This window comes from Bos indicus x Bos taurus, chromosome 23, assembly GCF_003369695.1.
Source record: "Bos indicus x Bos taurus breed Angus x Brahman F1 hybrid chromosome 23, Bos_hybrid_MaternalHap_v2.0, whole genome shotgun sequence".
Classification (NCBI taxonomy): Eukaryota; Metazoa; Chordata; class Mammalia; order Artiodactyla; family Bovidae; genus Bos; species Bos indicus x Bos taurus.
This window is the reverse complement of record NC_040098.1, coordinates 9,250,030-9,264,126: the sequence shown is the minus strand read 5'-3', so window position 1 is coordinate 9,264,126 and position 14,097 is coordinate 9,250,030. Positions and strand designations below refer to the sequence as shown.

At 61.1% G+C, this 14,097-nt stretch overlaps 1 protein-coding gene across 3 annotated transcripts in view; it reads left to right on the top strand.

The window, feature by feature from the left end:
* The window catches only part of GRM4 (glutamate metabotropic receptor 4), a 114,648-nt gene that overhangs the window by 43,460 nt on the left and 57,091 nt on the right, over positions 1-14,097 (top strand). For all 3 annotated transcript variants that reach the window (XM_027524931.1, XM_027524930.1, XM_027524929.1), the window contains exon 3: positions 7,639-7,855. In XM_027524931.1, the coding sequence (XP_027380732.1) occupies positions 7,639-7,855 (217 nt within the window). The remainder of the gene's footprint in view (positions 1-7,638; positions 7,856-14,097) is intronic.

The following is a 14,097-nucleotide window of genomic DNA, read 5'->3' as shown; positions in this document are numbered from 1 at the left end:
GGGGTGGGGGCAGAGAGGGGGGCAGAAGGCCGAGTCCGGGAGCCCCGGGGTGGTGAGCAGGTTGATGGATCGCCTTGGGGCACAGGGCAGCGGGCCCCCAGTGACCCGCCACTCGGGGGTCTGGAGCCAGTGGCCGGGCTGTGTCCGCAGGGGAGTGAGGTCTGGTTAATGAGGGCGCCCTGAAGTGAGTGCCCAGGCTGGCCTGGCCTGGATTCCCTCAGGGTCTGTGGGGCAGTGGCTGGTGGCCCCCAGCTGGTCCAGTGGGTGGGTTGGGGGGTGGCGGAAGGTGGTCGTTTTCGGGGAAGGCCCGGGACAAGGCCCAGCGCGGGGGGCGGACCGTCCTTCCATCGGGGCCCACCCCAGCCCTTCTGCAGACCACCCAGACTCCAGCTCAGCCTCCCCCCAGAGGTTCCCCCACTTTCCAGGCTCTGGAAGTCTGCTTTCTCTGCTCTTGAACGCTGGGGCCCCTCTCAGAGACTGGTGGTCAGGACTGAAGGCAGGCGCTCCTCTGTGTACCCTGTGCACCCCTCTGCCGTACCCCAATTCCTCCCCCTAACCGCCCTCCCCAGGCACCTTGAGCGCCCCCTGCCTCCCCTCTCTGTGTGCCCCGTTTCTCCTCCCCAATCTGTTTGCACCCTTGGCCCACCCTGCCAGCCTCCACGCTCTCCTTGGGGTTCACAGTCCCACTTTCCCCCCAGTGAATCCCCGTGGCCTCCGACCCAGCCGGGAGCTTCAGCCTGGCGGCATCTCACTCTGGGGAGCTCCTTTCTGGCTCCTCTGGCGGCTGGTGCTCTGAAGGTGGGTTATTTAAATCCATGTTCTCTGCACCTGGCCGAGAGGAGATGATGGCTGATCCGCAAGGGTGTGGGGGGCGCCCGCTGTGTGCCCAGCTCTCAGTGAGACGCTATCTGCCCCCCCAGGCTCCGGGGAGGTGGGGAGGCCGACAAGGGCATCTCTGCTCCTCCCGGTGCCAGCTCTGCAGCAAAGGCCTCGGGGAGGGTGCACAGCTCAGCTGGCGAGGGAGGTCGGGGTGGAAGCCGGGCCCTGAGCCTTTGGAAGCTGGCCTTCCCTCTCGCCGACTCTCTGAACCACACTTTCCTGCCTGAGCAGCTTTCATGTACCCAGAAGCCTGGCTGCCTTTTTGTCTGTGAAGGAAACAGCTGATGCTGAGAGCCGGGCAGTGGAGGCACCATGCAGCCAAGATCAGAAGGGCAGGGATCAGGCGGCCACCCCGGGCTCTGACCAGCCTCACGCAGGGTCTCCCACATCCCAGGTGAGAGGCGCTGCGGCCAGGCAGGTGGGGGTCCTGAGGTCGACCTGGGTCCTGGCCTGGACTGTGCTGGTGGCCAGAGGGGACTGCAGCCCCCAGCAGTGGCTGCCCAGCCTGGCTTGTGGGTGGAATGGAAAGAGGAGAGTCAGCTGGGAGGGTGGATAGGGCCCCAGGCCAGGAGCTGTGTATGGGGACTTCCTCGGTGGTCCAGTGGCTAAGACCTCAGAGAAGTCTTAGCGTTTGATGCGAGAGGCCCGGGTTCAGTCCTTGGGGAACTCGATGCCACACGCAGCATGGAGATCCCACGCGCCATGACGAAGCCCCAGTGCAGCCAAATTAAAAAAAAAAGAGCAGCTGGGTCTGCATCTTGTTTCTGTTCCTCCTGATGGCTCTGCTGCTCGTTGGGCACTGTTTCCTCTCTGAGCCTCAGTTTCCTCACCTGGAAAATGGGCACAATGGTCCTAGTCTTGCTCCCGTCTAATAATTTCTAGCATTTGCCAAGGGCCCTGTGTGCCAGGCACCGTTTTCAGCCCTGTGTGTGTCCTCTGTGGTGCCATCCTCTCTGTTGTTATTTGGGCCACTTTTTAGGGGTAGGGAGGCTGCTTGCTTGTCTAAGGTGGCACAGCTGGGTGGCGGAGCCCTGGGCAGGTTGGCTCCAGAGAGAGAGGTCTGAGGCCAGGGTTAGGGAGGCAGAGGGAGGGGGAGGGGCGCTGATACACATACACTCAGGGGAAGGGGGCTGGGGCTCCTGGCAGCTGGCCCTAGGTTCCCTGGTGACAGCCGCGGACATTCCACTGCGTGACTTGGGCTTCCCCAGGCCAGGGTGAGGCACTGACTGCTCTGAACAAAACGCTGGCCTTGACAGGGCCCCAGCCTTCAGAGGCCATGGGGTCTGGGTCCCTGGTGGACTCTGAGATGCTGGGCAGCCTGTTCACCCCTTCGTCCTCCTCGGGATGGGAGGGGGCTATGGCAGGGACCTACCACTTTCAGGGGGTCCTCAGGCTGTGCTGGTGTGGGAGCCAGTGGCCGTGTCTGAGACTTTGGCACCTGGGTACCACTCACATCCCGGCCGGAGTTGCCATGCCCAGGTGGGTGTGTGGGGCTGCTGGCTGGGCCTGGGGTGAGTTCAGAAGAGACTCGGGTTCCAGCACACAGACACGCATGCCTGTGCCTGTTCCCTCACACATGCATGCAAGTGCACGCATGTCCCCTCTGCCTGAAAAGGCCCCCTTCACTTACGTGGTCCCTCCTTCACCACCTTGGGGTCCCGACTCAGTGTCGCCCTGCCAGAGGGGCATCCCCGGCCCTTCTCCCTCACACCCCCCGCACCCTGCTTTCCTCTTCCTCCTGGCCCCCTGGCCCCGTCTACCCGCTCTGCCTCGTCTGCCCCCGTCCACACTGGGAGCCCCACGGGGCAGTGTTCACCACCCGCGCCTGCTTTCCGGGCTGGGCCCAGCAGGCTGTTGGTGTTCAGTGATTCGGTAGGAGGACTAAACTGATGCATGTGCGGCATGCTCAAGGCATACGCTCCAGCACAGGCTCACACACGCACATGTCACACACACACACACACACACACACACACACGTGTGCGCGCGCATGCTTGACATCCGTCTTTATTGTTTTCCAAGCCCGGAAGCAGCTCCTGTCTCCCCACGTGGCAGGGCCTCCTCGTCACTCCCAGAAGCCAGAGGGGGTGGGCGAGGGGGCCCTTATTCAAGTGCTGCCCCTGCAGCCCTTCAGCCCTTCTGCTCTTCCATACGGGTGAGACTTGGCTGGGTGCCAGCTGCAGACACACTGTGTGCCACTCCTGGTCGTCCCACCTGCCTCCTCCCCTTGCAGGGCGACCCCCAGATGCAGTGAGTGTTGGGTTTGGGGGTGCGATAAGCCCAGTTCCCTTGGCATCTCCCCAGTGACCTTGCCCAGCACAACGGGGGGAGCCTCAGAATACTTGCTGAATTGTTGGTCAGGCATCCTAACACTCAGGAGATTGTGCTCCACGCCCCAGAGTAGCCCGAGTACTCACAGGGCTCGGCGCTGTGTGAGGTCTGAGCGGGCTACCTGGAGGATGAAGGCTCCTGGGGGGCTGCCCGGAGGAGGTGACACAAGTGGGCCTTGATGCACTAGGAAGATTTGGATGTGGGGAGACGAGGTCATGGGTTTTGTGGGCAGAGGAAGACAGGCAGAGAGGAGGGAGAAACAGGTGGACAAATGGCCCCAGGGTAGGATGGCTGTAGTTGTCAGCTGCTGCTGAAACCTGGCTTCTGGCTGACTCTTGCCCCAGGAGGATGAGACATGAGGTTGTGCCGTCCCCAGTGCCTAGGACAGTGCTCAACACACAGTAGGTGCACAGGGTGTTAGGTGAGAGGAGGAGGGGGCCAGGGAGAGGGAAGCCTGGTGGTGGGGTGGGCGTGGCTGTCTTGAAGGAGAGGAATGTGCTCAGCGGGCACAGGGCAGGGCTCCCCAGGTGGTGCTAGAGGTAATGGAACCGCCTATCGGTGCAGGAGACTCGAGGAGGCATGATCCCTGCGCTAGGAAGATCCCCCAGAGAAGGACGTGGAAATCCATTCCAGCATGCCTGCCTGGGGAATCCCATGGACAGAGGAGCCTGGTGGGCTACAGTCCATGGGGTTGCAAAGAGTTGGATGCAACCGAAGCGACTTTGCACGCACCAGCTGCAGGGCGATGAGAGCTGAGGAGACGCCAGAAGACCACTGGGCCAAGTTGTCACAGGCCCCTGCCCATGGGGTGCTCCTTGCCTTTGCCACCCAACTCCAGGCTGGGGTGGGGGTGAGAGGGAGAGGGCTTGGAGGGCCAGCCAGTCCCAGGAGGTCTCCCCACTAAGCACAGCAGTAACTCTGTGACAGAGAGAGAGAGTGCGAGCGAGAGAGAGCGCTAGGGGTCAGGGGGAGGCCCCTGGGACAGTCTAGGGGTGAGAAACAGTCAGAGAGGGCGCTGTCCTGAGGAAGGGCAAGGGGACGGACTACTGCCCTCATCAGCGCCAACCCTCGAGTGCTGACTGCCCGCCAGGCGCTGCCTGAGTTTCTCCCGTGAATTCCCACATGTGCCCCTCACAACCTCAGAAGAAAGGGATTGGAATTATTTCCATTTTGCAGCTGAGGAAACTGAGGTCCAGAGAGGTGACGTTACCTGCACCCAGGTTTCCCACATCTGGGATTTGAACCTGAGCACTTTAGCTCCCAAATTGCTGCTTGAACCCATCCTCCTGGGACCCTCAGGAGGGTCTGCAGCCGAGGGAGGGAGCCTGCGGGGGCGGCAGGAGGAGCTGGCAGAGGGGGCCACGTGTAAGAGGATGCTTATCCCCTGCACCCTGGTGGGGATGCTGTCTCTACCCCATCTTCTCAGTGCAGGCTCACTGAGGAGGCTCATGGGCAGATCAGGGGCCCTTCCTGGGCTCCTGAAATCAGGGGCCCTGAGCCCTCCTGCAGGCTGGCACACACACCCTGCGGGGACCCCCACCCTTGGTCCTCTGCCCTTTATGGGAGGCCCTGTGTGTTCAGGGACAGGGCCGGGGCTCCCTGGGGGAGGCTCCGAGTCCTGGCACCTGGACAGCCGCCTGCCTGCCCGCTGGCCTGGCCCAGGCCGAGTGCCCAGCCGGGGGGAGAGGGGAGGGGGTTGGAAGCGGGGCTGAGCCTCCTGCGAGCCGCTCTGGCCCTCCTCTGGGCAGGTGCTGTTGACTCCAGCCCCAGCCCCGTGTTGGGAGAAAACATCAAAAGCAGGAGACAAGCTGCTTCTAATTAGGAGGCAAGTGCGTTTCTGGATGTGTGATCAGGGCCGGCAGAGGTGAGCTGGCGAACAAACAAAGCTCCGTCCTCTCTCGGGGACCTGCTGTGCTGGCCCTGCGTCTCTGCTGTCAGCTCCAGATTCAGGGCGCGTCTCTCCAGAGCGATGACCCTGGGGGTGACGTTTATTTTGTTCTGTTTTATTGTCCAAAAATGTTAAATGTGGCCATTTCAGACGCCCACAAAAGTACAGCGAGCAGGGCAGTGTGCCTCCATCACACCCGCGTCACCGGACAGCCGTCAGCTCTCGGCCAGCGTCATTTCTTCTTCCACGCGTCCTGCCTCAGTTCTTTTGAAGGAAATCCCAGGCTTCATCATATCACGTCATCCCTAAGTATTTTAGTACATGCCCCTGAAACAGTGGGTCTCAACTGGGACAGTTCTGCCCCCAGGGGACATTTGGCAACGTCGCGGGACGTTTCTGGTTGTTACTGGGGGAGGATGAGCTACTGGCATCAGTGGGTAGGGGACAGGGGTGCTGCTCGACACCCTGTGGTGCATGGGGCAGCTCCCCAACAAAGCATCTCAGCCCGCTTCCCTCCACAAGCATTAATAGTGCTGAGGCCGGGAAACCGCGCTAAGAGCTAGGGACTCTTAAAAACCAACCAAGCAACCACAGCTCTAACGCCATCGTCAGACCTTAAAAATAACGATACTTTCTGAATTAATCATCAAGTGTCCAGCCAGAGTCCGCCTTGTAGGGGGTGCTGCGTTCATGCTAAGTGTTCTCTAGGGCCGCAAGGACTGGGCCAGTTTTCAGACTCTGCTGACTTAGGCAGGCAGAGGGACCCGTGTGCTCCAGACCATTCCAATGGGGTTTGCTTTCTAAACATGTGCTGTATTTGCACGGTTCCACACAGAAAATTGGAGTGGGAGATGGCAACCCATTTCAATACTCTTGCCTGGAAAATCCTGTGGACAGAGGAGCCTGGTGGGCTGCAGTCCACGGGGGTCACAAAGAGTCAGATACAACTGAGCGACCAACCAACAATAACATGGGAAAAATGCAGAGTGTGTAGGGTGGCGTGTCTCCTTCAACCCCGCCCCCGGCCCCTGCACTCTCCAGGGAGGCAGCGCTGTGCTGCGGAGTTTCAGGGCAATCTGAGGATGTTCCGCCGTGGAAGCTGGACCCCCACTGTCCCTGGGGATGGGCACCCCTAGGCAGAGGCCAGGTGGGCAAACCCATGTGCAGGGGGCTCCCCGAGTCCTCCTGTTCTGGAATATTTTCCCATCCCCAGTTGTCATGCAGACTACAGTTCTGGCCGTGAGGTTTTTCCAGCCAGGCTTGAGTCTTAATGATTCCCTCGGGATCAGTCTTGGCCGCGACATCTGCCCAGATCGGTATGCCCACCCTTTCACCCTGTCACTGTGGCCAGTTGAGAGAGGGCAGAGGGGACACAGGATGGGTACCTGCTGGTGTGGACCAAGCCAGGGGGTGGACAGTGGCGGCCACTGGCAGGCCCTGGGAGCTGGGGGCAGGTGAGGACCCTGTGAGGAGGGCAGAGGGCAGAGAGCAGGGGTGGAGGGGGGCTCGGGAGAGTGCACGCAGCCCCTTCCAGTCCCTGTGGATGCTGGATGTCCACCGCGGAGGAAGGGCGGCTTCGGGCCTCCGGGTCCCACCTTTGCCTGGGGGGCCAGGTGGGAAGCCTGGGGGCAGGAAGGCGCCCTGTGACTGGGGGGAGCTGGGCGAGGACCATGAGGTCCGAGTCTGTGGGAGTGGCTGTGGCCCTGGGCTGGCCCTGCCCCCAGGGGCTCTGGGTCCCAGGCTGTGGAGAGAGGCCCCACTCCTGGCCTCCCAGGAGTCCATCCTGGGTGGGGAGGGGGCAGGGGGAGTTGGAGCTGGGCTCTGTGCCCTCTGAGCTGGGCAGGAGGAAGGAGCCAGGGCCCAGAGGGAGCTGTGAGGACGTGGAAGGCTCCTGGGGGGCAGGGGCTGGACTGGAGAAGCCCTCGGGTCCCCGCTGCATCCCTGGGCCAATGCTCACCCAGCCGGGGCTGCTCCCCAGCTGGGATCTCCCAGCTCTTTGTCAGCTGAGGCCCCCAGAGGCTCCCGGTGTGTGTGTGTGTGTGTGTGCACGCGTGTGTGTGCTATCCATGATGGCTCTGGGGTGTGTATGTGTGGGTGACGGAGGGCCCACCAGCCCCAGGACTTGGTTGAGGCGAATTGGAAGACTTTCTGGTGGAGGAGGGCTTGATGCGTATCAGCCACTCCCGTCTCACCCTGGTGCCAGTCTCACTCCTGCTGGGAGTTGGCGGGTATCTGGGGAGACGCAGGATCGGGGAGCTGAGCGAGAGGTCGGGGGCAGGCATCGGGACCCTGAGCAGAGCCGGGGCAGGGCTGACCAACAGCTGGCCCAGCTCTCAGCCTCGGTTTCCTCCTCTGTTGGGTGGGGCTGGGACCTGCTCATCCCACGTCAAGAGGGCTCCCCTGGGTCGAGAGGAGGCCATGCCCGCGGGAAGGGCCGGGACGGTCCCCAGGCGGGAGGCCGGTTGGGGTGTAGGGGCTGACGCTGGCCGGGCAGGGTAGGGTGCCAGCCGCCCCCATCAGCGGCCCCTCTCGCCCCCCAGATCCCCCAGATCAGCTACGCCTCCACAGCTCCCGACCTGAGTGACAACAGCCGCTACGACTTCTTCTCCCGGGTGGTCCCCTCGGACACGTACCAGGCCCAGGCCATGGTGGACATCGTGCGTGCCCTCAAGTGGAACTACGTGTCCACGCTGGCCTCAGAGGGCAGCTACGGCGAGAGCGGCGTGGAGGCCTTCATGCAGAAGTCCCGAGAGGATGGTGAGTTTGCCCGCGGGCTCCTGCTCAGGGCTGGGGCAGGGCTGTCCCCGCGGGGGCCGCTCCGGTTCCTGCCGTGTGCTTTCCTCCTGCCCCGGGGCCCCCTTCCTGGGCCTGAGCCTGTGGCCTCGTGGGCGGGCGGCTGGGTGGCTCCTGGAGGTGGGGGGTGGGCACGAATGGCTCCTGTGGACACGGCCAGGCAGATGGAGGAACCGTATGTATTCCGGGCACAGGACCCTGTTCTTGGGCAGAGAGGAGGGGAAGGAGATGGGTATGGAGGGGCCCTTGTTCATGGGGGTCTCAGGGACCCAGGAGCCAGGGCCATCCTGGGAGCAAGGGTTTGTTCGCAGGACTGAGAATTCAGACGACTCCTTACAACTGAGCCGTCTGCTCAGGTGAGAGGCAGGTGCCGCGGGTGGGGCTGTGTGGCCTCAGTGGGTGGCATCTGGGGGGAGGATGGGACAGTGGCTTGCTGTCCTCGGATCCTCCCCACTTACTGCCAGCCCCCCTTCCCCCACGGAACTCTCTGCCCTCCCAAATTGCTATCCTCAAAGTGATAAAGGTTTTAGTTATCAGCGAGTAATGAGGGGCTAAGACAGGGTTAGCTCCGGCAGGCCCACACTTGGACCTCTGAGCTGGCCTTTCCGATGGCCCTGCCGGGGAGGGCAGCCATGTGGGGCAGCGGTGGGGGGTGTGTCCAGGGCAGCAGACGGGCCCCTGGGTTGGGGGCTCCCGCTGGGTTGGCTGACTCAGGGCAGTGGGCTAGAGGGACGGCTCCCTTCGTGCGTGGGGCGTGGAGGAAAGCAGGAAGGGCCCCCTCCCCTCCTGGTAGACACCCCTCACCCCCGCAGAGGGAGCCCCTCCGCCTCCTCTCCCAAGGCCCTGCCACTAAATAGCTTGCTGTGGAGCCCTCGACCTTGGGGATGGCGTCTATATATTTATACCCGGATAACCCCAGGACTCTAATTGCTTCTCCTAAGGACCGCAGAGTGTCCAGAGGCGAGCGTCGGTAACACCCTGCGGGTATAATCCTGCTATAAATCTCGGATAAGCCCCTTTAATTGTACAGCCGAAGCCCGCCGGTGGTTGTAACCTGGCGGAGAGGGCGGCAGGGTGGTGGAAGTGGGGCAGGGCTGACGGATGGCTGTGGCTCCGGGCCCCCTGCGCCCCCGCCCTCGGCTCCAGCAGCTGGGCTCCCACAGCAGGAAGCTGGGGTGGACAGAGCCCACTCCCACCTGCAGGCAGGCTGGGCAACATCAGACCCCAGTCCCCAGCCCCTCCCTCTGAGGGCCCGCCAGTCCTTGGTTCCTTTGCTTAGACTTGGGCTCCTCTCCGCCCTGGCTCCATCCATCCTCCCCGGCAGGCTCCTCTCCTCCTTGATGGCTTAAATCCCTTCCCAAGCAAGCCCACGGGCTGTTTCAGCTGCAGCCTTGGTCAGATTTGGGGACAGAGGTGCTGGACAGGGGAGGGACAGAGGTCCAGAATCTTAGTGTCCAGAGGGACCGGGAAGACAACCCCTGGACTCACATGGCCCTCTCTATGCCCCTGCACATGCTGAGCCCCCATTTATACCCAGCGTCCTGAGTCATCCACCCTACCTGGTAGGTACCCCCATTGCACAGGGGAGAAAGCTGAGGCGCAGAGAGACAGAGACCACATAATAACTGGCGACAGGTCACAGAGCAAGTTGGAGGTGGAGAAAGGATGTGAACCCGGGAGAGCGGCTCAGGACTTAACAGGCTTTAACTGTGTCGTATTTTTGTCACTCTGTCTTCTGCCCATTTCCCAGCGGCATAAACTGAGCCCCGTGTGGACCAGCCCTGTGCAGGGGTGGGGTATGACAGTCACACACATGCATACACACACCTTCGGCCTGGAGGGACACATGCTGTTGTAGGAGAGGCTTGGGATTGGGGTGAGGTCTGGGCATTGGGTTTTAGCTGAAGCTAAGGCTATTGTCTGAAGTTTCTGTGAGCATCTAATCAAGCGTTGAGTACTTTCTAGAAAATAGAAAGTCTGCTTAAGATTTTGTAAAGGACTTTTAGAAAAATAAGAGCTCAGGGCCACAGCTGCGCCTTCACAGTGCCCCCTGCCCCCTGCACTCCATCCCGTCACCAAAGATCTGGCTTCCCACCGGGCCGGACCTCGTGCGTCCACAGACCCCCACAGCTCCAGTGGGTCTCTCTGCCTTGTCTGCCAAATGAAATTTGATTTGGAGAACTGTCTTTAGCGAATGAAAAGAAAAGGGGAGAAAAAGCCGCGCTTCAGCAGCCCAAATTGAAATCAGAATTGAGCGGGCAGCAGAAAGGGGCCGCTGTACCTTGTAGCCTAATTCCTGTGAGAGATTAAAGATGTCTCTGGCTGTATATTGTATTGATTTGTCCTCTGAAGTATAAATCATCTTTGAGTTGCTCAGAGGCGCGCCAGAGAGTGGAGTGGTGGGGCGGGCTGAGGGTGCTGGCTGGAGCTAGGCCAGCAAGCCCTGGGCACCGACCGTGTGCTGGGCTCTGGGTCCTGCAGGGAGCATAATTATGCCCATTTCATAGATGAGAAAACTGAGGCCAGAGAGGGTAGGTGGCTTTGCCAAGACCACATAGCCAGAATATGGAGGAGCTGGGTTTGGAGCCAGCTCTGCCATCTGGGCGGGGTGCTCCTGAGCACCCAGCCCTGATGGGGCCTTTGGCAGAGGACTTGGAGAAAGCCCCGATGCCACACTTCCTGGTCTCCATCGAAGTGCCCTCCTGCCCCAGTCACTGTCATACGGACTCTGCCCTGAGCCAGCCAGTGCCCTGTGGCAGGCACACTCGTTGCACGGATCCTGGTGACAGCCTTGTGGGCCTGGTGTTTTGTCCTCTTTCCCAGGTGAGGACGCTGAGGCTCAGAGGGGTGAGGTGCTTGCCTAGGCTCATACAGCGAGGTGCTGGAGCAACTTGGAGCCAGGCTGTCAGATCTGGTGCCCCCACCCCAGGCTATCCACCTCCCCCACACGGCGGTAGCAGCGTGTGGTTAGGAGAGCAGCTGTAACAGGCAGACCTGGGCTCCACCTAGGCCACTCACTGGCCACATGGTCAGCAGCTCTTGGTTTTGATTTCCTCATCTGCAAAATGGGATAAAGCCGGTTATCAGAATTAAATGTGCTCCTGGCCCATGGAGATGGGCACTCAGGAGCTCACGTCAGAGGGTTATCATCAGGGGTCCTCCCTGGTGCTGGGCATTCCGGGGGAGGCCTGGGAGTGTTGGAAGGCCTGAGGGGGCCGTGCTGGGCCCTGTGCGGGGCTGCAGGCCGTGTCCAGGGACAGGACGAGGGACAAGACCACGGGAGCCCAGCCAGCCTGGTTCCTGAAGGAGAGCTGGTCTGGTGGCGAGAGGGCAGCAGAACGAGCCCCGAGGCAGCCAGGGCAGGACGTATGTGTGTGTGTGTGTGTGTGTGGTACACTAAGTGATCTCTGGGCTTGTGCCCGGCGGGCCTGCCCTGATAGCAGGCCCTGTGTGAGGTGTGGGTGGGTGCTCCCTCTGTGTGCGGGGTGAAGCCCTTCTCGCTTCAGGGCTCCCCCCTCTCTGCCAGGTGGAGGCTGCCTGAGGGTGAGTTGAGTGGCAACAACCAGTCCTGGGATGAGGTATGCAGAGACCGTGTGAGTCACCCCGAGGGGGACACAGGCTAGAGGGGGTGGCGGGGGGGCCCCACCCTTGGTGCCGCCCACCTCTGTCCCTGGTGCTCCAAGGCGGTGGGCTCTGGAGTGTAAACCTCTGTGCCCCCACAGCTTTTCTGTATCTGCAGGGGCCTGTGTGAGCCTGTTTACTTGTGCTGGTGCTCCATTTCACAGATGAGGACAACCGAGGCTCAGGAAAGTCGAGGAGCCTGTCTAAGGTCACGGGGAAGTTGAGTGTCAGAGCCAGGGCTCCTGTGTGGGTGACAGGTGAGGGGGTGATCAGTAGGTGACATGTATAAAGCCCTGCTGTGAACCAGACCCTGTTTTATGGGCTTCATAGCTCATTTATCTTTCAGGACAACTCCATTCTATGGAGGGCCATACTGAGGCTCAGAGAGGTTAAGTGACTCTCCTGAGGCTACACAGCTGGTGGGTAGCAGGAGGGGAATGAATCCAGCCTGGCCTCCCTGTCTCTGGTGCATGGGACAAGGGGGACACAGGTCAGATCTCGGCAGGAGCCTCTCCATGGGGTCCCCTGGGGAGCCTGGTACTCCAGCGAGTGATTCCTGCTCCCTGGGCACATCTAGGCCTGTGCTCCTACAGTGGGAAGGAGATGGCTTTCCTGAGTGTGGCAGGAGGAGGCGTGGGGGCCTTAGGAGGATACCTTGTCCCTTGCATAGTGGAAAATTCTAAAGCCTCGGCTCCCTGCTGTGTCCCCGTGTCCCCCATTGGTATTCCGGAGATGCGGGTGCGTCAAGCTGTTACTGCTCTGACCTCCAGCTCCAGCTCCCCGGGCGGAGCGTCGGACCTGCATTTAGATGGCCCCTGTCCGCGCGGCTGGCTGGCAGGGCTGGCAGCTGGAGTCCCAGGGCTGGGGCACCTCTTCCCTCTGGCTCTGCGACATCTCTAGACTCAGCTTCTCAGGCTGTAAACAGAGGGTCCGAGGGGCTAAGGGAAGAGCTCGGCCACCTGGAAAGAGCTGTGCTGCCTGGGGGCTGGGGGGACCTGGTGCTGCTCATTTTTCTGGGAGAGTAGAGAGGAGGTTTGCCCCAGGGCACCCCCAAGATCCAGAACCCCCAAAGGGGAGGCCACTGGAAGTGCCTGCTCCCCTTTCTGCTGCCCACCACGCCACCACCGCCCACCTCCCCCCCAGACCTTGTCTCCTTCTGCTCTACTTCCAGTCTCTGCTGCAGTCACAGCAGCCTCCTCGCAGCCCCTCTGACACTCCAGGCACAAGCTGGCCTCAGGGCCTTTGCACTGGCTGCTCCCTCGGCCTGGAAAGCTCTGTCCCCGGTGGTCGAGGTGTCCTCCTCCTCAGGGCACTTGGCTGCCTTCTCAGCTGCACGCTTCAGAGGGGCCTCTGTGTCCCAGCGTGTCCCCAGCTCAAAACTCTCTGTTCCCTCTTTCCTGCTCCAGTTTTGTTTTTTTCTTAAAGACTCGTTCTTTGTTTTCTTTCTTTCTTTCTTTCATTTGCCTGTGTTGGGTCTTAGTCCTGGCACGCGGGATCTTCACTGTGTCATGGGAGATCTTTAGTTGTGAAGCATGGACTCTGGTTTTGGCTCACGGGCTTAGCTGCCCTGCTGCATGTGGGATCCTGGTTCCCTGACCGGGGATTGAACCCACGTCCCCTGCATTGCAAGCCAGACTCGCAACCACTGGATCACCAGGGAAGTCCCGTTTTTCTTGATAGCACTTGACAAGTACACTTTTATTTGTTTATGGTCTGTGTCAGCAGAGCTTTTTTTTTTGCCTGTTTTGTTCTCTGGTGCCTCCCCAGCGTCTAGCACAGTCCCTGGCACAGCATTCACTTAGTAAATGTTGGTGGGATGGGTGATTGATCGTGAAATTCAGCCAGCTACTCCCTTCGTAAGCCCTTCTTCCTATCCAGGCCTGAAAGGTTGCTCTCCCAGTCCACAGAAAGGCAGACGGAGGCTGACAGAGCACGGGCTTCTGGGGTCAGGCTGCCCTGGGACCCTCTCCTCCCCTCTGCGCTCCAGCTACCCGCAACCCTATCCTGACCCACCGAGGACAGAAATCCTTCCCACTGCAGCGCCTGCCTTGGGATGCTTCATCGTGGCCTGATGCCTTCCCCGGAGGACAGGAATAGGAAGACCTAGCCTTCCAGACCCTGCTCGAGTCTCCCCACTGGCCTGGACTTCACGGATCTATTTCACATCCGCTGGGTACTCAGCCCCCGTGCAAGGAAAGGAGCGAGGCTGTGGGTCCTGCCAGCTCCCAGCGGGAGTGGGAAGAGCAGTGCCCAGTCAGACCTGGTACCGTGCCCTCCTGCAGGAGGGGCCAGGGAGACTCTAGTTGAATAAGTGAATGAAGGGATGTGATGATGCGTGTGTGTCGGTGAAGAGATAAATTCCAGGGCCGCAGGGGTCTCGCACGCTTGGATAAGTGGGGAGGAAGGAGGGGGCGTGCCAGGTGGGGGAACAGCGTGAGCAGGGGCCTGGAGGAGGAGGGAGCAGGCAGATGGGACCCCAGTGAGGGGCCTGGCCTGGTCCTAGTGGCCGTGGAATGGGGACCCATGTGAGGCGGAGCTGAGCAGTTTCTTTCAGGCCAACCTTGCCTTTAACAATTTTTTTGGCC